At 38.2% G+C, this 26,111-nt stretch overlaps 1 protein-coding gene across 2 annotated transcripts in view; it reads right to left on the minus strand.

The window, feature by feature from the left end:
- Window positions 1–4,517: 4,517 nt before the first annotated feature.
- Window positions 4,518–26,111, minus strand: part of pnisr (PNN-interacting serine/arginine-rich protein) — a 45,199-nt gene continuing 23,605 nt past the window's right edge. The window contains exons 5-12 of one of the 2 annotated variants that reach the window (XM_067984774.1): window positions 25,289–25,430; window positions 22,749–22,939; window positions 22,033–22,170; window positions 17,675–17,774; window positions 14,725–14,778; window positions 12,315–12,494; window positions 5,050–6,187; window positions 4,518–4,842 (exon numbers count right to left, since the gene is read on the minus strand). In XM_067984774.1, coding sequence (XP_067840875.1) covers window positions 4,812–4,842; window positions 5,050–6,187; window positions 12,315–12,494; window positions 14,725–14,778; window positions 17,675–17,774; window positions 22,033–22,170; window positions 22,749–22,939; window positions 25,289–25,430 — 1,974 coding nt within the window. In that variant the 3' untranslated portion in view covers window positions 4,518–4,811. The other variant, XM_067984775.1, reaches the window with a different exon arrangement.

The following is a 26,111-nucleotide window of genomic DNA, read 5'->3' on the forward strand; positions in this document are numbered from 1 at the left end:
TATAAGTAATAACTGAAGTTGGGAGCTGGATTGGTAATCTATTGACATGAAACCTACAGCAACAACTGAATGGTGGTTGTTTTTGATGATGCTTTAAGCTGATACTGAGGCAAGATGTAGGTGCTGGGGAATGGTCTAATTTAATCACTTGTCAGTTTCAAGCATTCTCAGGTCAGGTATGTTATAACCAGATGTAGAGTCAAGCTCTCTAGTTTGCCTCAGCAATTCTGACATGCCAATGCATCAGCCCCTGATGAGAAAAAAAAAGCCAGATCTTGCTCTATTTTGGCAAAATATGAAACATTTTACTAAGTACTGTTCTTTGCCATTCTTATCGGCTACACCTATTTCAGTTACAGACACACGTTATTCCCAAGGTGTCCATAACTTTTAACCAAGAGATAATTTTCATTTTTACGTTTGGGTTGGATTTAAAACCAGGATAAAACCACTGTATTTCCCAGTTCCCAACAGAAAGCCTTTATAAGCCAAAACTACCTTCTAAAGGCACTGCAATCCATAGGAAAATAGTTCACCAATTATGGTCTGAAAACTGAAATCAATATTTGTATTTAAACCCTTTAAGTACAAAAAACGTTGATTGTTTTCACAGTTCTGGGTCACGAGTGCTTAGTGATGTTAGCAGGCAACAATGAAAACATCTCACATGATGAAATCTTTGGCAATCACCTAAGAGTATGTATACTTTTAATGGATATAGCATACACATATATAATGTAAAAAGGATGGGTTAATCAAACTAGTCTTTTGTGTATAAAGTCTACTAACAAGTCAAATTTACATGAAGTTTCACCATTTTGGTTAGTTATAGTGCATCATTTCCATAACCGCATACAGGACCATTAATGCTACATATACACCTTACATGTAAAATTATTGGAAATTAGACAATTACTTTTATAATTCCTACATCACTGTAACTGATTCTTATTTTCATACTACAGTTGGGACAGATGAACTTATCCTTTAACAGAACACAGGAAAACCTATTTATAATGATCTTTGATTGCCTTTGGGATTGACCAAGTGGTTACTTAATGCAGGTTTATGTCTGAATTATTAATGGAACTTGGCTAGAATGTTACTATAGATTTCACAAAAAGGCAATCCATAGGATAGCAGCATGAAGTGATATGATGCCATTTGGATATCCTCCATGCCAATCAGGTTCTGATCTCTGTATCATGCCCCTCCCCCGTTCCTCACAGGGTCATGGCTTCAAGCAATGGAAAAGCCAGAGGGGAGAGATCCTGACGAGCATTTACAAGCCTTTTAGTAACCGACTGCCGTGAAATTATACTCACTCACTCTTTTTAAAGAGAGGCTTTCTTCTATACAATGCATTCTTCTCGCATTAAGCAATCGTGCAGCACATTTGTATATTTTATACTAGATAAACTAGTCAGAAGATTCAAATTTTCTATCCACTACTACTAAACAAGATTTTGTACCGTCTAAGCTGCAATATATAAAAGATACAAGATAAACCAATACATACATGAGTATTACGGTCCAAAAAAAAACATGTTAACAGATTGTATTTTAATCTCAGCCTTGCAAAACAGCTCCCATTTATGTGATGGAAAGTCAAAAGCCAAAATACCAAATTACGGGGAAAAAATCATGGAAAATGTGAACTTAATGAAAGTAAAATCAGAATTTGTAAATTTAGATGATGTTCATAAACTGAGATTCATGATTTATAATGCTATTTGAAACCTTTATAACACTCCCAGCCATCTGTTGAATCTCTATGTAATCTGCTCATAACACCCTATTAGTTGCAGATCTTCCATCATGTATGTCAGAAAATGCTTACTGCTTTTAAATGGTTAATGCTTACAGGTTCATGGAGACTGAATTAATAAAATTGTTTTTTTTGTATCAGATTCCATGTTTTGTTGATTGCATTCGCAAATGCACTTTTTCATATGAAAAATACAAACTAATAGCCTTAGTAATACTGTATGATCAGTTAAATTAACATATACACAAATATTATGCACAAAGTAAATGTTTATTCAGATCTCTAGAGGTTCTATGTGATTTTCAATTTAAATTTAAATTTTCTATTTAAATTCAAAGCATTGCTCAAAGTACATCTGCTTGCAATTTAAGTTGATGAGCCATGCCATTACCTCAATTGCTGGCAAACGGTTAATGGCATCAGGTTGCATGTATTAACAAATCTTATTTTGCCTTTTTTATTTTGTGGATAACACGTTATTATAAAACAGTCTATCCTTCAACTCACCATAAGCAATGCCATGGGAGACGATCGCTCTTATAGTGGAATACACTGAAATCGAGATGTGATTGAAGCTTAAAATTTCAGTCAAACGTGAATACTAGCCTGACAAACATACTAAAAATTAACTTTTTTCTCAAAAGCCTTAGAAGCACCTACCTGCAATGTCCCAAGTAAACCGGTTGGACAATTCACCAAAAAAGATTCTTATCTTAAGTAACTGATTTTCAATTTGTATTTTTGAAAACAGTTTCGATGGAAAGGGTCTTCATGGTAATGAGAAGTGTCTACTTTTAAAGGAGCAATCATTTCTCATTACTGTATCAGGTGCAGAGTTAGATTTATATTTATCATTTGCAACAAGTGCAATGTTTAAATGTTCCGATGAACAGTCCCACCCGAAACATTAAGCTTTCTTTCACTTTGATACTGAACAATCTGCAATTCCATAAGTTTTTGTTCTGGCAGAGGCAATATTGTCAGATGACGATCAGGCCAGTCGTGCACCATGTATGCCCAAGTCTAAGGCCCTTGGATTTGAGGATGTGGAGGTGGGTGTTGTACCAGGAAAATGGCAGGTCTGAAGACCCCATGAGATATTTGGTGGAGGTGAGGATATTGAAAACAGAAACAAGGAAGCTGTTGAGTAAGTTGATGGAGATTGTGATGTTGAGTGGCGTACCACAGGAAGGGAAATTTTGACTTAGGGGGAGGAGAGGGGCAAGCAGGTATTTTTTTTAATCCCCAAGGGCAAGAAGGTAATTTCTCTCATCTCCTCCTCCCCCCCTCACATTCCGGAGCAAGTGTTTTTTCTTTCATGGGGCAGAAGGTGGTGATGGTAGAGGGGTTGGTGTCAGGCAGAGAGGTAGGAGTATTGGAGAAGAAGAAGTGATCAGAGATAACTTTACCATCACATCCTGGCAAGGCTGAGGGAGGGTAGAAGAGGTGCTGGGCAAAATTGGTGAAGTTTCAGGAAAATTGGTAAAGTTCCAGAAGTGTAGTCTTCTTCCATGAAAATACATTGCAAGACAAAGTACAGTAAAATTAAGGGAGTGGTCTGAAATTCGTGACAATGGATAATTCATCTTTCACCCTTACATCTTGCTGAAATTGATACGAACAGATGCTTCATTCACTCAACAATTTGTAGAACATTCCTTCCTCCACAGTGTACTAATACAATGATCAAAGATACTGATGTTCTCATCAGCATTTGAAATTATTTCACCGTATTTCAAAGAGTAAATTACAGAAATGTATACTTTTTCTTCCCTACCTCTCACATCTTTGAATTATCATACTATAATGCATTTAAATAACATACAACATCCACTTTATTGGTGCATTTATCCTGCAGCCACCAATTTCAACCAATCAGTGCCTTGCTTATACTGCTTGACTCCACCTGATATTCTCCTACATGTATGTTTCAAATTTAAATGCAAATGCACATGTGCACTGTTTAAACATTTAAATCACGTCCATGTAACCAAGTGCCTAGGAAGCCCAAAGGACCCTCTGAGCACTTTTTAAAACCAAGTTTGACACAAGTTGTACTCCATATAGTACAAACCACAAGTGGTGCAAGACTTTGTCTTCCAGGTAGTCTCACACTGCTTCTTTCAGAGCTGTAATACAACTCAGTTTTGCTGGTAAGTGGAAATTGTTTTGCAGTAAAGCTGAACTTGCACTGAAGAGTCTAAATTTGCTTTATTGAAAATACTGCACTAATTATTGTGTTCAAATAAAATTTGCATGGCAAAACCTGACCTGCAAAAATACACTTAAATGTGACTATTATATTATTGTGGAGTACAGAATTTGAAGTATGATTTTTTTTCTGATGAAAATGCACACCATCCCTTAATTTTGAACATTTCTATAGTAAATCGTAGCCTTATGTAGTTCCTCCCACCCCCCACAATTGACTTTACATTATATAAGCAAGCTCCACATTAATTTGTACTGGAGGAAATTTTAAGAAATTTAATATACAGGTATTAAACAAATATGCACAGATGATTACAGGTGGTAATTCGTTAGAGGCAGTAACTCAATCTCAGGGTCTAGATGACTGCTTTTAGATTTGTTTTTGTGCTTTATGTAAACTAGACCTTTCAAGTGGACATTACTGCGGTGTAATCGACTGCTCTTCATTCACTATTCTCCAGGTGTTGATCTTCTCTACTGTTTATACCCATACCTTTTCTTAAAGGTCATAAATATCAGCAGTAAACAATGGGAAATGTTTAACAAAACCAATCTGAAAAGTTTATTGACAGCAAACTACAGTTAGTGTAAGTTTTATATTAAAATGTTACAACTGAAAGCAAACTGTGTTTACAGTGTGAATAATCTCAGAAGAATGCAATACAAATAAAACCTTAAGCAAGTACTGAACTATAGACAGCACTTGGAAAAAATTTACACCTATATACATATAAACACCTACACAGTTGTCACGTATGCCTCTATAATGAGACAAGCCTCCAAAACTCATGGAATTTCTGATCATGGCAAGGATGCCAGACATATTTCCCCCTTAATGCTTACGATTATTGGGTGTCCTCGACCTGCAGAAGAAAGAAGAAAAAGAAACAAATCAATAACGTGCAAGACTGCACTCTAATCACTAGCTAAACTAACTGAAAATACAGCATTTCAAATTAATCATATATGTAACAAAATGCAGAAGAGACCAATATGTCCTTGCATTTTAACATTACTGGCCTTATAACTTTACATATAAATAAAGAATAATTGTATAAAATGTGTACTACCTTGATCGTGACTTAGACTTGTGTTTGCGGCTTGCCTTCTTACCAGACCTTTGAGATTTTTCCACTGATCTTGAGCGACTGCGTTTCGATTTCTTTGCCTTCTTTTCTCTGCTGCTATCTGGAGAACGTGAGCTGCTCCTTGCACTAGATTCTGTGTCTGAATGCTTTTTACCATCCTTTGCAGATCCTTTCTTGCTGGACTTGCTATCCTGCCTGGAATATTGTTGTGGAAGTTTACTGGAGCTACTGCGTGAGTAAGTCCGCTCTGATTCCCTCTTTCGCTTCAGTTTACTCTCATCCTGACTGCTTGACTTACTGCTGTCTTTATCCTCCTTTTGTTTATCCTTACTTCTCTGCTTGTCTTTCTTTCTCTCCTGATCCTTTTCTTTGTCCCTTTTCTTTTCCTCTCTCTTTTTAACCCTCTCTGCACTTCTACTCCTAACTTTTTTCCTGTCCCTGTCTTTACTATTTCCCCGTTGTCTTATTCTACCCCTGCTATGGCTCCTACGCCTTTCAGTACTCCGACGTCTATCCTTGCTCCTACTGCGACTGACACGCTTGACATCACTTTTGCTTCTACTCCTGTGCCTGTCCCCGCTTCTCCTGTTCCGGGACCCACTGCGGTGTCTACGCCTTTCCCTCTCCCAACTGCCATTTCTACTGTTTCTCCTAAGTCGATCCCGACTTCTGCTCCTCTCCCTCCTGTGCCTGCGGGAGTAACTCTGGCTTCTGCTACTACGTCTAGTTTTACGGGAAGGGGATCTGCTATGGCTCCACTTTTTCTTTCTCTTAGGCGAAAAGGAATAGGAAGAGCTACTACTGCTTTCTGTACTGCTGCTGGATGTAGAGCTCCTTGACCTACTGCTGCTGCTAGTGGTGCCACTGGTGCTGCTACTCCCACTACTACTGCTTGAGGAACTTCTGTTTCTTGCAGCTTTTTCCTTTGAATTTTTCTCACTAGAGCTTTTGCTTATTTCTGGATTGGGTTCAGTTTCACTGTGAGTTCTTTTCTTTTCAGTAACAGTTTCACACTCTTTTTCTTTCCCTTCCTGTTTTACTGCACTGCCACCATGTTCTTTACTCTGTTCTTTAATATCCACCTCCCTGAAAATTTTGCCCTCTAGTTGATGTTTTGCATCTGGAAAAAAAAAGAAAAAAAAATGAAACTGAACTGAAAACGATCTTGAGACATTACTAAATCAAAAGCAAAATATTGCAGATGCTGGAAATCTGAAATAACAGAAAATGCTAGAGATACTCAACAGGTCAAGCAGCATCTGTGGAGAAAGAAACAGAGTTAACATTTCAGGTCAATGACCTTTCATCAGAACTGCACCGCCGCCATGTTCTTTCATTCTGACGAAGGGTCATCGACCTGAAACGTTAACTGTTTCTTTCTCCACAGATGCTGCCTGACTTGCTAAGTATTTCCAGCATTTTCTGCTTTTATTTGAGAAGTTACTAACGAGTTTCAATGAGAGGTTTGTGTTTTAGCTATGTGTAAACACAACTGTATTAAAAATGAACATGGGAATTCAGGGCAGGTAGAACTTGAAGTGAAATTCACACATTAAAAGCATTACTTTTTTTTTAAATGCCATGCAACTTGTCTGATTAGAAAGTAATCTGATCTATCCAAATAGTGAAAAGCTCGAAACGCTGGAGGTCCAAAGAGACTTAGGGGTCTATGTACTTAGATCATTAAAATATCATGGACAGGAACAGAAAATAATCAAAAAGGCAAATGGAATGCTGGCTTTTATATCTAGAGGGCTAGAATACAAGGGGGTAGAAGTTATGCTACAGCTATACAAAGCCCTGGTTAGACCACACCCGAGTACTGCGTTCAGTTCTGGGCACCACACCTTAGGAACGATATATTGGCCATCGACATAGTGCAACATAGATTTACTAGAATGATACCTGGACTCCAAGGGTTAAATTAAAGGAGAGATTACACAAACTAGGGTTGTATTCCCTGGAATTTAGAAGATTAAGGGTGATTTGATGGAAGTTTTCAAGGTATTAAGGGGAACTGATAGGATAGATAGAGAGTAACTATTTCCGCTGGTTGGGGAGTCTAGGACTAGAGGACAGAGCCTAAAAATTAGAGCCAGGGCTTTCAGCAGTGAAGATAGGAAACACTTCTACACGCAAAGGGTGGTAGAAGTTTGGAACTCTTCCACAAACGGCAGTTGATGCTAGTTCGATTGTTAATTTTAAATCTGAGATTGATAGATTTTTGTTAAACAAAGGTATTCAGGGTTATGAAGCTAAGGTGGGTATATGGAGTTAGGTCACAGATCAGCCATGATCTCACTGAATGGTGCAATAGACTTGAGGGGCTAAATGGCCTACTCCTGTTCCTATCTTCCAGAATCTGACCCACCAGGAGTGTGACATTATAAAAATCAGCCCTATTGTTTCTCTGTAGATTGAGAGGTGGCTATAAATCCCAGGTTCCTCCTGGTTAGAAAAAACTGTTTACTTTGTATTTCAAAATACATTAGGCACAAAATGAAAGGTTCCACTGCTAGCCTTCCACATGATGTGGAGATGCCGGTGATGGACTGGGGTTGACAATTGTAAACAATTTTACAACACCAAGTTATAGTCCAACAAATTTATTTTAAATTCCACAAGCTTTCGGAGGCTTCCTCCTTCCTCAGGTGAATGACTATAACTTGGTGTTGTAAAAGCCTTCCACATAGCCTTGATCGACGACTGTGCAGAATTAGGGCTCTCACCTGCACTCGTGTTTTGTGAGGCTGCATGCTGGCAATGGTGCCTCAAAATATCTGCGCCTATTATATATACACACACGCTTGTTAATCTACTGTGGTATTACTCATGGACATAATTTTTGAAAAGGCATGTACCTTTTGCGGTTTGTTATATACTTGCAAATCTCCCATAGCGCTGCTCATTGTATGTCAGAGGATTTGCTGTTTTATAAGTTCAGGAACATCATAAAATATATTATTCTGATGGTGAAGTGGAGGTGTGGGCCCTTTTAAGGTCACAAGGTATAAATGCTCTGCATTCTTGCAATGAATGCAGAGCACTGCTTGTGCGAAGATTAACCAAGATGAGTGATATGGAAATTTATGTTAGACAGAGTGGGACATATAATTTTTATTATAGATAAATATCACTAGCTGTAGCAGTGATAACCAAAAATTGTAATCAGTATTTAAATGAAAATATATATTTTTTTAAATTTGTAGATGAAGAAAAATAGTTGAATGTCGTTCATTCAAGTCAGTTTGTTATTTCGATAATACTAATTGAAATGTGATTTTTATTTGGACTGGTAATCAGGTGGATTGATATTAGAAATGGAAGTTAAAAATTTTATCTCTTATAAAAGCTGCTGTAATATTGTGAATTGACTGGAGATAGAAGAATTCTGATTGAGAGATACAATCTAGGAAACGTGCATTGTGAAATAAGAATACCATGATTTTAACAAGTAAAATAGAATGCATCAAATGTGTGGAAGAGACCTGCAGAGAGAATGCACTAAAGTATTGTTAAAGTGAGAGAGGTTTAAAATACTCACGACATGCAAAAGTTAACTTAAGCGAGATGTTTATTTGCTGAAATAAGAACAGAAAATGCTGAAAACACTCAGCAAGTCAGGTAGCATCTGTGGAGAATTTAAAAAGGCTAGTTTAACATTTCAGAACCGTTCTGATAAAGGGTCATTGATCTGAAATGTTGATCTAACCTAATTTGCTGAGTAACAGGCATGTCGGATTGGGTAGTCTCAGATACGTGCCGTTGTCAGGACTGGGCTCGAACCTGTGAGACAGTTACTTACTGTGACAGCTGCTGGGCCTTTATGTGATTGACTCATTCATTGATGGGATGTGCGATGTGAGCCTGTTGGTTTGCAGTTTTGACACCAGTTGTAGTTTAAAAAATGATTCACGTTGGCCCATGGCTTTAAGACCAGCACTGGTGCTGTATCGGATTGGGTGACCTGAGAAGGTTGCTTTTGGCAAGAGTGACTCTAATCCAGTAAGAGCCGTATATATTTGCTACTGACTCAGTAAATATGAAAAAAGTGATGAAAACATTTAAATAGACACAGGAAGAAACGGGGGAATAAAATGTTTAAAAACTAAATGCTTAAGAGTATTAAACTGAAAAGAAATTTTTAGTTGCAAAGACACTATGAGCTAATTCTATGTATTTTTATCTTAAAATCACTACATTTTTGTAAAGATTTTATGCTTTTTGTCAGCTTAGTGTTAGGAATTCAGCAGGAAGGGGACGGGAGGTCCAATGACCAAAGAGGGCTGAAGGTAAGTGGGTGATTGGGGGTTGATAGGCCAGAGGTGGAAGGCTTGAGGCCCAACCAGCCCTACTTGAGAGGCCATGATACCAGGGGACACACCCCACGAAGGAGAGGCTCTAAAACATAAATGGGTTGGGTGGCTAGGCCCTCAAGTGCTAGTTTTGAGGCCCAACAGCTCTTACCAAGGAAAGGAAACCAGGCGGATGGGGAGCGGTAGGTTCTGGCATAAAAATGAAAAATGAGTTGGACAGGTGGAGGGGGTGCTTGGAATCTGACTAGAGTTTCTGCAGGCGAATGGGCAAAACCCAATAAGAGAGTCAAAAATCAATAAAGAAAACAAAATGGCAGGCAGGTCTGATTGGACCTGTGCCAGCTAGTGGCCAAAGCTTTACATTACAGAAGTGTGACAGGAAATTGACACCTTAGTGATGACAATGAAAGCGTGACTCAAAAATCGTGACAAAGGAAGGAAGGTTAATATATCAAGAGGCATGTGCTTTACACAATATTTTTAATAATATGCTAGTTGACCTCTTATGGCATTGTAAATAGGAAGGTGAGACCAAGGGTAGTCTTCAGGTGAAGCATGGAGGCAGGGGAGAAAGTTGGACCATGGCATGCAGACATAATTCAGTCCTCATTTTAAAGTCACATATTCTATCTTTATTTTATGTAATATTTTGCTTTATTATTTTTGTAGCTAAATAGCAAAACTTACAACAATATGGGAAGCATAGAATTAAGAGTTGGTTGGAGGATAGGAATTTCTCTGCGGTACAGGCGAAGGAGCAGGGAAAGGCAAAACTCAGGCAATACAGCATCTCCACTAACGAGATGTTACAATTACTGTGTGACAAGTTTACATCAGCAGTTTCCATTATGGACATAAAAACTTATAATGGAAAAAGTTGACAAAAGCGTGACGACAGAAGTAAGGTCTTGTAGACGGGTCGTGAGCCCAAATGAGATTTTTAAAATGTGATAGGTATATTAGTACATAAATATATGGATTGATAAAGAAACTACAGGGAACTACAGGCCAGTTAGCCTGACATCAGTCGTCCGCAAAATGCTGGAATCCATTATTCAGGAAGTGGTAACTAGGCGCTTAGAACATCATAAAATGATTAGGCAGAGTCAACATGGTTTAACAAATTTATTAGAGTTTTTTTTGAGGATGTAACTAGCAGGGTAGATAAAGGGGAACCAGTGGATGTAGTATATTTAGATTTTCAAAAGGCATTCCATAAGGTGCCAGATAAAAGGTTGTTACGGAAGATAAGGGCTCATGGGGTTGGGGGAAATATATTAGCATGGATAGAGGATTGGTTAACTGACAGAGAGTAGTGATGAACGGGTCATTTTCAGGTTGGCAGGCTGTAACTAGTGGGGTGCCGCAAGGATCAGTACTTGGGCCTCAACTATTTACAATCTATAATGACTTAGATGAAGGGACCGAGTGTAATGTATCCAAGTTGGCTGACGATACAAAGCTAGGTGGGAGAGTAAGCTGTGAGAAGGACGCAAAGAGTCTGCAAAGGCATATAGACAGGTTAAGTGAGTGGCAAGAAGGTGGCAGATGGAGTATAATGTAGGGAAATGTGAGGTTATTCACTTTGGTCGGAAGAATAGAAAAACAGAATATTTTTTAAAATGGTGAGAAACTATTAAATGTTGGCGTTCAGAGGGGCTTGGGTGTCCTCGTATAAGAAAAACAAAAAGTTAGCATGCAGGTACAGCAAGCAATTAGGAAAGCAAATGGCATGTTGGTCTTTATTGCAAGGGGGTTGGAGTACAAGAGTAAGGAAGTCTTACTACAATTGTACAGGGCTTTGGCGAGACCTCACCTGGAGTACTGCGTACAGTCTTGGTCTCCTTATCTAAGGAAGGATATATTTGCCTTAGAGATGGTGCACTGAAGGTTCACTAGATTAATTTCTAGGATGAGAGGGTTGTCCGACGAGGAGAGGTTGAGTAGGATTGGCCTATACTCTCTGGAGTTTAGAAGAATGAGAGGTGATCTCATTGAAACATAAAAGATTCTGAGGGAGCTTGACAGGGTAGATGCTGAGAGGTTGTTTCCCCTGGCTGGAGAGTCTAGAAGTAGGGGGCATAGTCGCAGGATATGGGGTCGGTCATTGAGATGAGGAAGCATTTCTTCACTTAGAGGGTTGTGAATCTTTGGAATTCTCTACCCCAGAGGGCTGAGTCGTTTAGTACATTCAAGGCTGACATAGATAGATTTTTGGGGTCTAGGGGAAATCAAGGGATATGGGGATTGGGCAGGAAAGTGGAGTTGAGGTCAAAGATCAGCCATGATCATATTGAATGGCAGAGCAAGTTCGAGGGGCCATATGGCCTATTCCTGATCCTATTTCTTATGTTCTTAAATTGCAAACATTTATGAAATCGAGAATGCTTCTTAGCAGTATGTAAAAAGCACTGGCTCAGAAAGTTTGTAATCTTTAGATTTTCAAATTATTTTATGATAAACAATTATCTGTGAAGTATGGAATGCAAAGAATTCCGCTTTAGAGTGGCCATTAAATTTGCCACCCAAATATGTAGCATGTATATTATAAAACCTTTCCAGTAGTTCTAGTAGAATGTCCATTAAAGATAATGGAGAAGCTTAAATCTTGACAGATGAAAATCTTGGCTCAGTGAATGGCTCAGGTGAACCACACAGACCTGGAAAGTCTCAGGTTCAATTCCAGAAATAGCTGGATCTCGACCAGGTGGTAGCAGTGGTGCTACAACTGTCCTCAGTGTCCTGAGGCTCACGGAGTAGAGATGAATGACTACATGAGTCAGATACTGCAGAGTGTTATCATCTATGGACCAATATTGGTAAACATCTTCAGGGGAGGAAAGGAAAAAGGGAGGGTAAAGGTAAATATTGGAGAACACCCCATTGACCAGATTTGAATGAAAAATATAACCTCTCAGACAGCAGTCATACCTTCCATTTGTTTCTCCTGCTGCTGTTGTAGCAGTAGCTGCAATTCCCTTTCTTTGCGTCTAAAGGCATCCTGTTTTTGTCTGATTCTACGATGTAGTTCTTCATCATCTGTGTCAGAGGATTCGGAGGCTCTCTCACTTCTCTCATCTTCACTGTCGGAGCCATATCCGCCCAGTCCACCTGCACATAAAAACCCCAGTTTCTTTCACAGTGGAAAGAACATGCTGCTTTCTAGCATATTTTCAATTTAGTTCATTATATACTTGATAATTTGCTTTAGTTTATCCAAACTCTTGAAGAGCTGAAACTATTTGCATACTGCAATATCAAACATTTTAATATCAATGTTAAAATTAAAATCTTTCTGCAGCATTATCCAGGTAGGACTCAAGAACATAAACTTCCAGTACGATGCTACTGACAGCAATTTAAATCTGTGCAATTGCAGCTTAAATTGAAGACAATTTCACTCAAATTTCTCAAATTAACCCTATATGACAAATAAAAACAACAAAAGTACAGTGACCTCTTTGTGAGCGCAACAAGTTCTGACATTGAGAAAGTTTTGTATTTTTATTGACTTTATTGAAGACATTTAAAATATGCTATCATGGGCATTGCTGATGGCTTGATGGGTAAATTCACCAACATATTGTGGTTCTGAGCCACACAGACCAGGAAAGTCACATGTTCAATACCTAGTCTGTATACAGTTTGCTGACCTCAGCTGCAGCAGTGGTCCCTGGACAATATTTTGTGATGGGGAGCAAGCCTGGGTGTGGGGGGGGGGGGTGTGTGGAAAGAGATCTGCTAAGATTTTTGCTTTCCATCACTACCCATAACTGAAAAAAATGCACATGTGGGCATTAAGCGAGGCCAAGATCACTCTTTAGGCTCCGCGGAGAACAGTAACTTGGGCAAGGTACCAAAGGGCTGACTGTCACTGGGGAACTGTACCCAGGCATGAGTCACTGCCCTGAAGGAAGACAACTGAAAAAATAAAATGCTATCATAGCAGCAACCCCAAAAGCAATATTTTCAAATTATTTAAAATCATGTTTGACTTCAACTTCTCATTTAAATGACTGCTGTTTTTTCTTCATAGCTTCGGTAATCCTTTGTGGCGTTATGGATCCTTTAAGCTTACCATTGGTGATGGGTTTTTGGGGAGAAACAATTTCAGTAGGAAATGGTTCGATGAATATTATTATTGACAAACTTAAGTGAATGCAGCATAACAAATTATTTTAAAACCTTAAATGGGCATTTAAAGCTTTGTATTTAAATGTAGAATAGGTTTAAACTTTATTACAGCATTTATAAATTTTCTGATATGAAGTTCTGGCTGTATTTTATTTGTGCAAGTAATTTCTCTAGTTTGAGGAGATGGGCAATGGCTGCTAATCATAGGGAGAAAAGGCAAATACAAACCACCACTCAGCAACACGACAAAAGACTTCACATTTTGCAATACTGAAAAGTTACTGCACCTGAAACCCTCCTGCTAACATTCTTAGTAAATACTAAGAAATTGCAGGCAAGAATCATAATACAGCATACATAAAAAGCAAAATAACAAATCAATATTTGTAGGAAATGACATTGTTTACAGGCAAGGTGAATCAGCTGTTGTTCATTATCTCCAACAATGGAGCATGCAAGATTTACTGCAGGAACAGATTCCCGAATCTCATTTTTGGGTCTTAAAACGCTTCATTTCTTTGGTAAAGGCTTTTTGACTTTTTTAACAAATATTTAAAACGATAACCATGACATGAGCCAGCAACTGAGTAGTCTCAACAACTTTGTTCTATGAAAGCAACAGTGTGGAAGTGACACTGGTACGACAGCATTTACAATTAAAGTGGCACTGCTACCAAAAGTAAAAAAAAAATGCAGCAGTCAGCTTCCAAAAGAGGCAAAGCTTATTAGTTCCCAACTGTCTGTACAAGAGGATTATTTGCTTCAATCTGATACAGTGACAGTAAGTTTCTAATTACTGGGTTCCCTCAGATGTCATTTTCTTTCACCAGTTTCCAGTTGGAAATAGAAAATTGACTTGACACTGAAACGGGCATTATTGTATCACTGTAACAAATGCTTTTGAGGACTTTGCACTGTGCAGAGAGGTGAAAGTTCAGGCTGGGAAAGGATGAAGTTCTGCAATGTCTGCAGGATAGCTTGGTCACTAGTACTATACAAGCAATGTTTTCCATAAAGTTTATGTAGTAATCTACAACTGGATAAGAAAACAAGAGTGAGCTGAAAATACATAATTATCACCTGTTGACTTAAAAAGTACACGTTGACGGTTAAAAAGTACATAGGTACAGCACATGTACAAGCTTAAATTTTGAACAATTCCCCTATCTCCCATTACCCCTTTTTTCTTACAAAGGAAGTTACTTACCAAGTCCAGTTAGAGAAGCCAGTGCACTGGACTGTGCCAGCTGCTTTGCAGGAGCTTTGTATCACATCAACAACAGGAACAACATGTTAACACTTTTTCAAAGTCATGAGTTTCTATGGCATTGCAAAACTGTACTACTACAGCTGCTTTGCAAGGGAGAGAAGAAACATTATAAACAAAAAGATCCATTCAAGAGCACAGTGCTTCACATAACAGGCACATTTTGTTTACAACTTTATATCACCTAAAACAAAATCAGTTAGCATCTTCTAACATGAAATGTCAAGGTGTCCTTCTCTAATAATGCACTATCAACTAAGAAGCAAAGGATTTAGGTTTCATATGACATTTTATAAAAAAAAAATCTTCTCTGCTAATTTTCCTGCATTTAGGGAAGTAAAACCTGTGGTGAAATGCTGACATTTAAAAAAAAAAATTAGAGAGATACCTCTCGGTATGTATTCAGCAGGAAATATTAATACTGGCTGGGCAGCGAATGTAAAATCTGAAAAGGTAGGCTGATTCTATCAATTTTAGAGTTTACATTAAATCAAATTTAGCCCAATTTTTGATCCTTAAGTTCAGGTATTAAGTGTACATATCTAAATAATGTGCACTGCATTTATAATCCAAGGAACACACAGATTTCAGAGACTGCTGCAAATGTGAGGCTGAAAATTGAATTGTTGCACTTTGATTGTGCACTAGTAGAGACAGATCACAATAAATGCATTACACTATTGCGGAACACTGCTAGCATAAGTCCACGTTAATGATTGTGATGACTGAAAACCAACTAACTATTAATGGATATTAAAGCTGCACTCCCTAAATTTGTTAAATTCACAAGTATAGGGAAATAATGTAACCCTCACTTTTGTTCTTATTGCCATTATGAAAAAAAAATGTATAATAAAAAGAAATTGCATTAATTCCTGAGCTGCCTGTATAGCTACCCATAGCTTTATGTTCTATATTAGAATATGGCACCTGCTCTCAAATTAATCATTTACTAGAAGGATTTCACAACATATCCGTGCCCATTTTTACAATGGCTACCCTTAATAACTGTCATTAAGTATCAAAGATCCCACATATTCCTACTGTGGACTACAATTTCCAGAACACAACTTTCTTCTGAAATCCTGTTCAGCAGTCACTTCCATTTTGGAGAAAAAATGTCAATGATGTTTTAAAAATGTATTTTGGGAGTTTTTGGTAATTTGAAATATTGTGGGAGAAAACATTAAATCAAAGTTTTCTTAACTGAATTACACTTCATTTCAATTTTGCATACAGTAAAATCCCATTCAACCAAACCCCTCACATACAAAACTCTCAATTAATCAAAAGGGAGACAGGTACCTCACAACAGGTCAGTCACCAAATCCTGTTTTACTAATATGGACCCTGAAAGTCGGGTTATCGTCTTCACCAATTGAAGATAGATCAGTGGTTAATCCCAAATAATTTTGCAATCTGATATAAAAAGGTATAGTACACAGGCATTTGTATAGATTGTCAAACTGCAGTTCTTTTTTTCTCCCGGTCTTGCTGGCAAATGGAGCTCTTTCACTTTGAGGTACCCGGTCTCAGTTTGGAGCAATCCCAGGGCCTGGTACAGCACAGCTAGATGTGGAACAAAGCTCTCTCTATATTCTGCCTAATCTCAAAACAGCACTCCCTACTGCAGCAATGTTACATTTTTACATTTCTCAGCAGCAACCATCCTCAGGCCTGTCTAAGTAATTTTACCAATTAGAGCCAAATTAGGAACAATTTTGTGCTGTAGGCCCGTACTCACCAGGAACTGGAATGAGACTGTTCACTCATTTCATACAAGACCCTTTCAGTCAGCAGACTGAAGAGTGACTTCCACCCTATCGGTCTCGACTGGATTTGAACCCACTGTACCATCCAGTTCCCAAACTGCAGCTCCTCAACTGTTGATGACCACCTACAAGGGCAAATATCAAATATATGCCAGCTATGTAGGTCACCTTCAAAAGATAATTGAAAAGCTACAGTTTAAACATTTACATAAGTGCCCCTGAAAAAATTCCACTCGTGTCAATTTCAGACATAAGCTCTGATTTCAGCTATATTATGAAATGAGTACTGTACTGTTATCAGATGGCAAAACAATTTAAGACTAACTATTAATCTCCAAGGGAAGCTAGATAAGTACATGGAGAAAGGAATAGAAGGATATGTTGATAGGGTGAGATGAAGTAAGGTGGGAGGAGGCTCACATGGAGCATAAATCTATGGAGCCCAATGGCCTGTTTCTCTGCTGTAAATCCTATATAATCTCTAAAGTAAGATTGGGACAGTCAAGCCAAAAAAAAACCTGCCAACGCACCTGGCTGCAAACTCCCTCTCCACTCTCCTGCCAGCAAGATTAGCTCACGCTGCAACAGGTGATTCATCAACTGATCTGCAGGCTCACTTCTCCCCAATTTCCCAAATACTCGCCTGACGCATTCTGTAGGTCTCTTATCTTCATCTGGGGAGCAGTTGTAATTAAGTTGTTTTATGTCTGTGAAAGCTTGTCACTGCTACTGCACGGTGAAATTCATTCACCTGATCTCGTTTGACTTATTTTCATATCCCACAAAAATTTGATTTAATGAGGTTTTACTGTACCATCTACTCAAAATTACTTTTCTCTCAAGAAGTGTAAAATCTTTTTTCTGTCGAGTGTGCAATACAAGTGAGAAATGTTAAATTCAAGTGTAGCTTACTTTTCCATTTCTCCTTAGGAATAAATGCAATTTTCTTTATGAAAGTATAGACATTTTAAATTTACTATCAGGCATTTTAAGACATCGGAAATTCCAAAATATGTTGAGTCTGAAGGAATTAAAAACCTATTCCATATTTTATGCTTCAATTTTAGTTACACTGTACAAATTATTTAATTAAAAAAAGACACAAACATCTTTTGTACCTTTAGTGGCTTTACGGTGAACTTCTCTGGCAACATAATAGATCTCTTCATTTGTCACTTCTAACAGGACTTCTGTAAGCAGCATTTTCATCATTATCATCTGCGATCAAGAACAGAACAGCAAACATTTTAATATCAGCTTTAAGTGATCACCATTTGGAAAGGGAGACTATAATGGAATTACGTGCATAATTTAGAAGTTAATATCCACTTTTACAGCATTGACCAGTTACTGTAATACAGTGCTTTTGTTTTACAAAGTCTGGGACTGGGAAATTAGATTAAAAGGATATGATGGTAGATAAGCAATGGCAAAGATTTAAAGAAATATTTCAACATTCTCAACGACTATACATTCCATTGAGAAATAAAAACTCCATGGGAAAAGTGATTCATCCGTGGCTAACTAAAGAAGTTAAGGACAGTACTAGATTAAAAGAAGAGGCCTAAAATGCTGCCAAGAAGAGTAGTAAGCCTGAGGATTGGGAGAGTTTTAGAAACCAGTAAAGGATGTCCAAAAAACTGATTAAAAAAAGGGAGAAAATAGAATATGAAAGTAAATTGCAAGAAATATAAAAACAGATTGTAAGAGCTTCTACAAGTATGTAAAAAGGAAGAGAGTAGCAAAAGTAAACGTTGGTCCCTTAGAGGTTGAGACAGGAGAAATTATAATGGGGAATAAGGAAATGGCAGAGATGTTCAACAAATATTTTGTATCTGTTTTCATAGTAGAAGACACAAAAAGCATACCAGAAATGGAAGGGAACCAAAGGGATAATGAGAGTGAGGAACTTAAAGTAATTAATATCAGTAGGGAAAAAGTACTGGAGAAAATGATGGGACTAAAAGCCAATAAATTCCCTAGACCTGATGGCCTACATCCTAGGGTTCTAAAAGAGGTGGCTGCTGAGATACTGAATGCATTGGTTGTGATCTTCCAAAATTCCCTAGATTCTAGAATGGTCCCAGCGGATTGGAAGGTAGCAAATGTAACCCCGCTATTCAAGAAAGGAAGGAGAGAGAAAACAGGGAACTACAGACCAGTTAACATGACATGAGTCATCAGGAAAATGCTGGAATCCATTATTAAGGAAGTGGTAACAGGGCACTTACAACACCGTAATATGATTAGGCAGAGTCAACATGATTTTATGAAAGGGAAATTGTGCTAGACAAACCTATTAGAGTTTTTTGAGGATGCAACTAGCAGGGTAGATAAAGGGGAACCAGTGGATGCGGTATGTTTAGATTTTCAAAAGGCATTCGATAAGGTGCCAGATAAAAGGTTGTTACACAAGATAAGGGCTCATGGGGTTGGGGGTAATATAGGGGGTAACTGGGGATAGAGGGTTGGTTAACAGACAGAAAACAGAGTGTAGGTATAAACGGGTCATTTTCAGGTTGGCAGGCTGTGACTAGTGGGGTGCCACAAGGATCGGAGCATGGGCTTCAGCTATTTACAATCTATATTAATGACTTAGGTGAAGGGACCAAGTGCAATGTATCCAAGTTTGGTGACGATACAAAGCTAGGTGGGAAAGTGAGCTGTGAGGAGGACACAAAGAGTCTACAAAGGGATATGGACAGGTTAAGTGAGTGGGCAAGAAGGTGGCAGATGGAGTATAATGTGGGGAAATGTGCGGTCATTCACTTTGTAGGAAGACAGAATATTTTTTAAATGACGAGAAACTATTAAATGTTGGTGTTCAGAGATTTGGGTGTCATCGTACAAGAAACACAAAAAGTTAGCATGCAGGTACAGCATCAATTAGGAAGGCAAATGGCATGCTAGCCTTTAATGCAAGGGGGTTGGAGTACAAAAGTAAGGAAGTCTTACTACAATTGTACAGGGCTTTGGTGAAACCTCACCTGGTGTACTGTGTACAGTTTTGGTCTCCTTATCTAAGGAAGGATATACTTGCCTTAGAGGCGGTGCAACAAAGGGTCACTAGATTGATTTCTAGGATGACAGGGTTGACTTATGAGGAAAGATTGATTAGAATGGGCCTATACTCTCTGGAGTTTAGAAGAATGAGAGGTGATCTAATTGAAACATGTAAGATTCTGAGGGGGCTTAACAGGGTGGACACAGAGGTTGTTTCCCCTGGCTGGAGAGTATAGAACCAGGGGCATAGTCGCAGGATAAGGGGTGGGCCATTTAAGACTGAGATGAGGAAAGATTTCTTCACTTAGAAGGTTGTGAATCTTTGGAATTCTCTACCCCAGAGGGCTGTGGATGCTCAGTCCTTGAGTATATTCACGGCTGAGTTAGATAGATTTTTGGACTCTAGGAGAATCACGGGATATGGGGATCGGGCTGGAAATTGGAGTTGAGGTCGAAGATCAGCCACGATCTTACTGAATGGCGGAGCAGGCTCGAGGGGCCGTATGGCCTACTCCTGCTCCTATTTCTTATGTTCACCTGAATCTGTTTCTATTTTATTAATGTGTTCTTTATATTATATATATATGGCCAGAATAACTGTAAAAATGTTGCTTACAGTTTGTGATCAGTCATTTTCTCTTACCTCTACTTGGTATGTATTTTAATTTTAAATTAATTGCTATACTACAAACTCCTTTGGGTAATACATTGTTTTTGGCAACTATGGTCTTTAGAATTACATTTTTGTGCTCATTAATGTGACTGTTTCAGTGCTGGGAAATGGAACACTTTCGGCACCCACCTTCAGCATTCCCATTTCAAATATGACAAAGCCACTTGTAGAATAAGGCGCTCTCTATTCTGTCCAACAATTTTCCTCGACCTCAACTTCAGGAGAACCTTTCCTACTTAAGGGTAAAACTGATACACATGTTAGAAAGAAATGTGTTAACAATAGTTATAATTGAGGTTTTAATTATGTAAAATAATTAATTTTTGGGAAATGTTTGTGGCAAGAAAGGTTTGGGAGGGAATACACAATGTTCAAGATATTTCTTAATCAATATGTTGTTACTCAAATACGAACAGATGCACTACTTGACTTGGTTATGAGTAATGAAGCAGAACAATCAGGCGACCTAAAAGCAGGGAAACATATTGGAAGCAGTGACCACAGCATAATGAGATACACTGAAAGAATGGAAAAGAAAAAATGTCAAAGACAAGGATAGTTGACTAAGAAACAAAGCAAATTATAGTGAGATAAGGAGAGGAAGGAAAATCTATCAAAATTGGTACATTGAGAATAGGAAATATTTAAACAAGAGATGGAAAAGGTACAAATCAAGCATGTTCAATTTATGAAAAAAAGGAGTTGTATTGAAGGTCAGTGTTCCATATACAAAACTTTGGTTAGGCTACAGTCAGAGATAGGTGTATAGCTTTGGGTATTCCACTAATGAAACAACATTAAAGCCATAGTGTGCAGAGTGGATTCACAAAGATGTTGCCAGGGATGCAAAATTGCTGCAACTATTTCACAGGAGCAGAGAAGGCCAAGAGATTTTACAGACATTCTTTAAATTATGAAAGCACAGACACAATGGACCAAATGACCTCTTTCTGTGCTGTAAACTTCAGTGGATGAATAGGGAAATTAAATTTGAAACTAAAAAATACATTTAGCGCTGAGAGGGTAAATAAAAATGAAAGCCAGGACTATAAAGAACCTAGGAAAGTTACAAAAAGAGAGCTTAGAAAGGCTAATAAAACTAGGTAAGAGTATAGAAAATTGCATCGAGGATTATGAAAAACACAGCAGGACATAGGTAGGATAGACATATAGGCGGCCAATACAGTTCGATGAAGAAAATGTTAAGTAATATATTTTGGAAGAATAGGTACAGGAATACACCTCATGGGGTAAGATTTCAAATGTAGTAGAGGAACTTTGGTGTCTGGATGCACAAAAATGTACTTGAAGATTGTGAAAGCTTTAGATAATTGCTCACAGTGCCACCTACATTGGAGACAGACCCAGAAGATATCAAAGGTAAGTAGGCAACAGCGTCACCTACTTTGGGGACCAAGTGTGAAGGACTTGATTGGAGGTAAGTAAAATCAAAAGAAATGCAATAGCAGTGACAGAAATAGGGTAACCGTTACAATCGGTGCAGATATTAATGTACGATTTAAAGAATTTACCATCTATGGTTTTACAGCTGTTGTGTGGCAACATATAAATTCTTTAAGTGTACAAATTAATTTTGCTTGGTCCATAAAAGTAAGAAATTTGTACAAAAGCTATCATTTACTCACATTCAAACTAGAGTTCTCTGTACTTGCACTGTTCCTTAATGCTTACCAGAATTTTGTACATATACAATTCACACACTTCTGATTAATTTTGTTTTCTAGTTTGTAAACTTTAGTTCCAAACCCAAAGTGAAAGAAGGTCAATAGAGTGACATGCCATCTGAAATTCTTTTTCTTCTTCAGTCATTTCTGGTTCGCTCTGTTCTTCCTGAGCAACTGGCGAGGGACTCCTACTTGGTTTGTCACTAATTTTGGTTTCAGTGGTTTCATACTCCTCATCTTCATCATCACTGTCCTAAAACAGCACAACCCAGAATAATATCAATCCCCAATTTTCAGAATGGAGTTTAGCAAGAATCCAATTAACAACTACCATTGATTTTTTTTAAATTTCACAATCCCTTTCAAAAGCATTTCTGTAAATATGTACTCACCAAACCAAGCAGCTGAACATGAAAACCAACAGTCTCAAAACAAGCATGTATTTTGTGCTTAACAGAGGAGTACATTATTATCTGAACAAAAACAAACACACACATCTCAATTCCCCTAAATGTAACTACTGGGCTATATAAACAGCTGAATGCTCCATAAAATGTATCAGCATGTCCTACAAACAACAGTATCTGGTAAGTTTTTTTTTAAATGGAAAGGATAAAGATGTTGAGCTGCAAAAAGCACATTACCCAAAAAGCCTTTTTGCTTATGCAGATTTTACACACAGATACTGTAATTCACTAGCAGACTTGTTAGTGGAAGTCAGTCCTACTTAGACAGATTTTCCTGAATACCTGTAAACATTCCCAAATGGAAAACATGGTTAAGAGCACTTTAGTTACTGCATTTTGAGATATGCCATGAGCATGTACTTACAAATTTGCTTTTGTGAGGCAATCGTGGTCCATCAGTTTCTTCAGGCACCTCTTCTGGATCTTTTTTGTGCTTTGACGATTGAGCTCGCTCTTTTTCTAACCTTTCTTTCTCAAGTTTTTTCTGCTTTTCCCGCTCCATCTTTTCCAGACCCTCACGAATCCAGGCTGGCAGAGTTCTGCGTTTCACTGCATCTGCAACATTGAGGTATTATGTTTTGACGGGAGTATTTAACAACTTGTACGATCCTGGTCCAAAGCTTAACAGTCAATCTCATGTTCTCTTAGTAGATTTCACTACAAAAACTATGGACAAACTATTTAACATACTTATTTTCTTCAATGGATTATAGATGAAAATATTTCACACCACAATCTTATAAAAATTACAGTTTGTGAAATTAGCATTTGAAATCTTAATGCGAGATTCTTATAAATGGGTTAATACCTTTATTAAAATAGCAGACAATGGAATGTTACAAGAGCATTGTAAGCATTTAACACCAGCAGACTTGCACGGGAGAGTCAATTTTGTAATTTTAATCACAATATCATAACAGTGATTTCTAGACCAGCGTTCCCAATCTCAGTCATGTGAAGGGGAGATGCACAATATGTAGGTTAGTTATTTCCCCACAGGAAGTGAGGGAAACCAAAGGGAAAAATACCAGAAGCAGCATTACTATATTTTGTAGCTACAAGTTAAAGAGCAAAAATGGCAGAGGTCTGGGAAGTGGATAGCTAATTCCCATCTTAGGCAGGTAATAAGCTGTTTGTGGACGAAAAACATCTCTGCCGTCTGTAAGGGCCTAAGTGAAATTAGTTTAGGGTACTCTCAACTCAGTTCAGTGTGGGTGCAAATTCACAGCACAAAACTACGTGAAATGCAGCACTAATGCTAGTCTCACTCTGAGAAGCCAGAAATATTGCTCGTATAGGATGTGTAAATGTCACAGATAAAGTAGTTAAGGCTCTTACTAGGTTGTGTGTGTGTTTTGGGAAGGTGGTGGGGGCGGCGGGGTAATGAAAAAGTGTCAGGGGTCATTATTATATGTTAACATGTGCTAAACCTGACTTGTGATCAGGTTGGGGCTCTTTTCTCAGGAAAAAAAGACAGAGAGACCTGACAGAGGTCTTTAAAATTAGGAAGGAGTTTGTTAGGGTGGGCCAGGAGGGGCATAAATATAAGCTAGCCACCAAGAGATCAAATAAAGAATTTAGGAAGAATTTCTTTATACAGAGAGAAGTGAGAATGTGGAACTCACTGCCACATGGACTGGTTGAAGCAGATAGCACTGACACATTTAAGGAAACCTTGATGCATACATGAAGGAGAAGGGAATAGAGGGATATGGAGGCAGGGTAGGATGAGGCTCGTGTGGCATATAAACACGGGCAAAGACCAGTTGAGCCAAACGGTCTGTTTCTGTGCTGTAGATTCTACGTAATTAGGGTTGCCAATTCTGGTTGGACATATTTCTGAAGGTTTTAATCACATGACCTCCTGCCTCCAACCATCTGCCCAGTCACACAGCCTTTCCTCCCCACCATCTCCAATATTTTTATAACTAATAAAAGAAAGTGTTCAAAGAAAATGAAAAAAATACACAATTTTCTTTAATATCCCCATGATTTTTCTCCCAGGTTGCTTGCAGCAGTGTCTGGAAGATTAATCTTCAATTTCTGGAGGCTCCAGGACAATCATGGAGAGTTGGCACCTGTATATGTAATTGTTTTTAGTGCGCACTTGTTAAGCAAACTATGTGTTACACTTGCATCTAATTGGCCTAAACTTCCCATTTGTGAGGAGGTTGAGAACATACCAATAAGTGAACAGACAGCAGGAACAAACATTACCATGAAGTTCAAAACTAATAAGGTGGGCAGTCAGCATATAGCAGCAGAGAAGGATCAAATGAAGTCACTCCAAATACTTTTGAAAATATTTTTGATTGCTATGTTGGATTCTCACGACGCTGACAAACTTAATACTGGAAATAAGATTTGTAATATAATAAACACAAAAAGATTAAAATTACCAAAGCAATAAATATTTTGTGTTTGAAATATCTCTAACAAATGTTTCCTGTTGGAAGCCTGTGTTTCTTAGAGAAGCCTGGGGTTTAAGTTCATGGAGCTTCTCAAAAGGTAGCACTCTGCCTGTTAAATGATCGTCATGATGTGGAGATGCCGGTGATGGACTGGGGTTGACAATTGTAAACAATTTTACAACACCAAGTTGGTGTTGTAAAATTGTTTACAATTGTTAAATGATCAACAAGATACCAGATACCAGAGGTTAAAATTTCCAGAAAACACCAGTATCACAATCTACAAGTAATCTATGTCCACAATTCTTAGCTAGTTTTAAAAAATAATTTGTAAACACTCAAACAAGATTGCTTATTTATAGATTGTAATATATAATTAGTAAATTTCAATAGTAACTATAAGAATGAATTACAAGATAAGCTTTACTTAAGTCAAAAAGAAAAAAAGACAACTATGTCACAAAGGCTCAAACTGGCAGAAAATACAACTCACCGAGTGCAGGAGGGTCCTGTTTTACTGTTATTGGTGAGCGTGGGCGATCTCTGTAAGAGGGCCTGTCTCTACGATTAGGTGGTGGCCCAGGTTGCCAATAAGGTGGATGAAATCCTCCGGGAGGACCAAAAGCTGCTCCATGCTGTAAAGTATAAAATATTATGCATTTAAAAGGTTACCTGAACTGAGACTTGACTGAACAGATTATTATTAATACATCTTAATTTCTTACTGAATGTACCAACTTTCTTACACAGAAACCATGACTCTTAACTATTAAGCAATGTTAACAGTAAATACACAGATCACCTGCATTTTTTTTTAAATAAAAAAGGTACTGTGGCAAAATATATTTTTTAAAATCGTGTTGGGATTTTTAAACTTGTATTTCTGCATTGCTAGAATCAGCACTCAAAGGGTTTACTCCTAAGATCACACGAAGTATCCTCATTTTTTTTTTGTATTCGTTCATGGGATGTGGGCATCGCTGGCAAGGCCAGCATTTATTGCCCATCCCTAATTGCCCTCGAGAAGGTGGTGGTGAGCAGTCTTCTTGAACTGCTGCAGTCCGTGTGGTGAAGGATCTCCCAGTGGAGTTCCAGGATGTTGACCCAGCGACAATGAAGGAACAGCAATATATTTCTATTCGGGATGGTGTGTGAATTGGAGGGGAACGTACAGGTGGTGATGTTCCCATGTGCCTGCTGCCCTTGTCCTTCTAGGTGGTAGAAGTCGCGGGTTTGGGACGTACTGTCGAAGAAGCCTTGGCGAGTTGCTGCAGTGCATCCTGTGGATGGTACACACTGCAACCACGGTGCACCGG

Source organism: Heptranchias perlo, chromosome 5 (genome assembly GCF_035084215.1).
Source record: "Heptranchias perlo isolate sHepPer1 chromosome 5, sHepPer1.hap1, whole genome shotgun sequence".
Lineage (NCBI taxonomy): Eukaryota > Metazoa > Chordata > Chondrichthyes > Hexanchiformes > Hexanchidae > Heptranchias > Heptranchias perlo.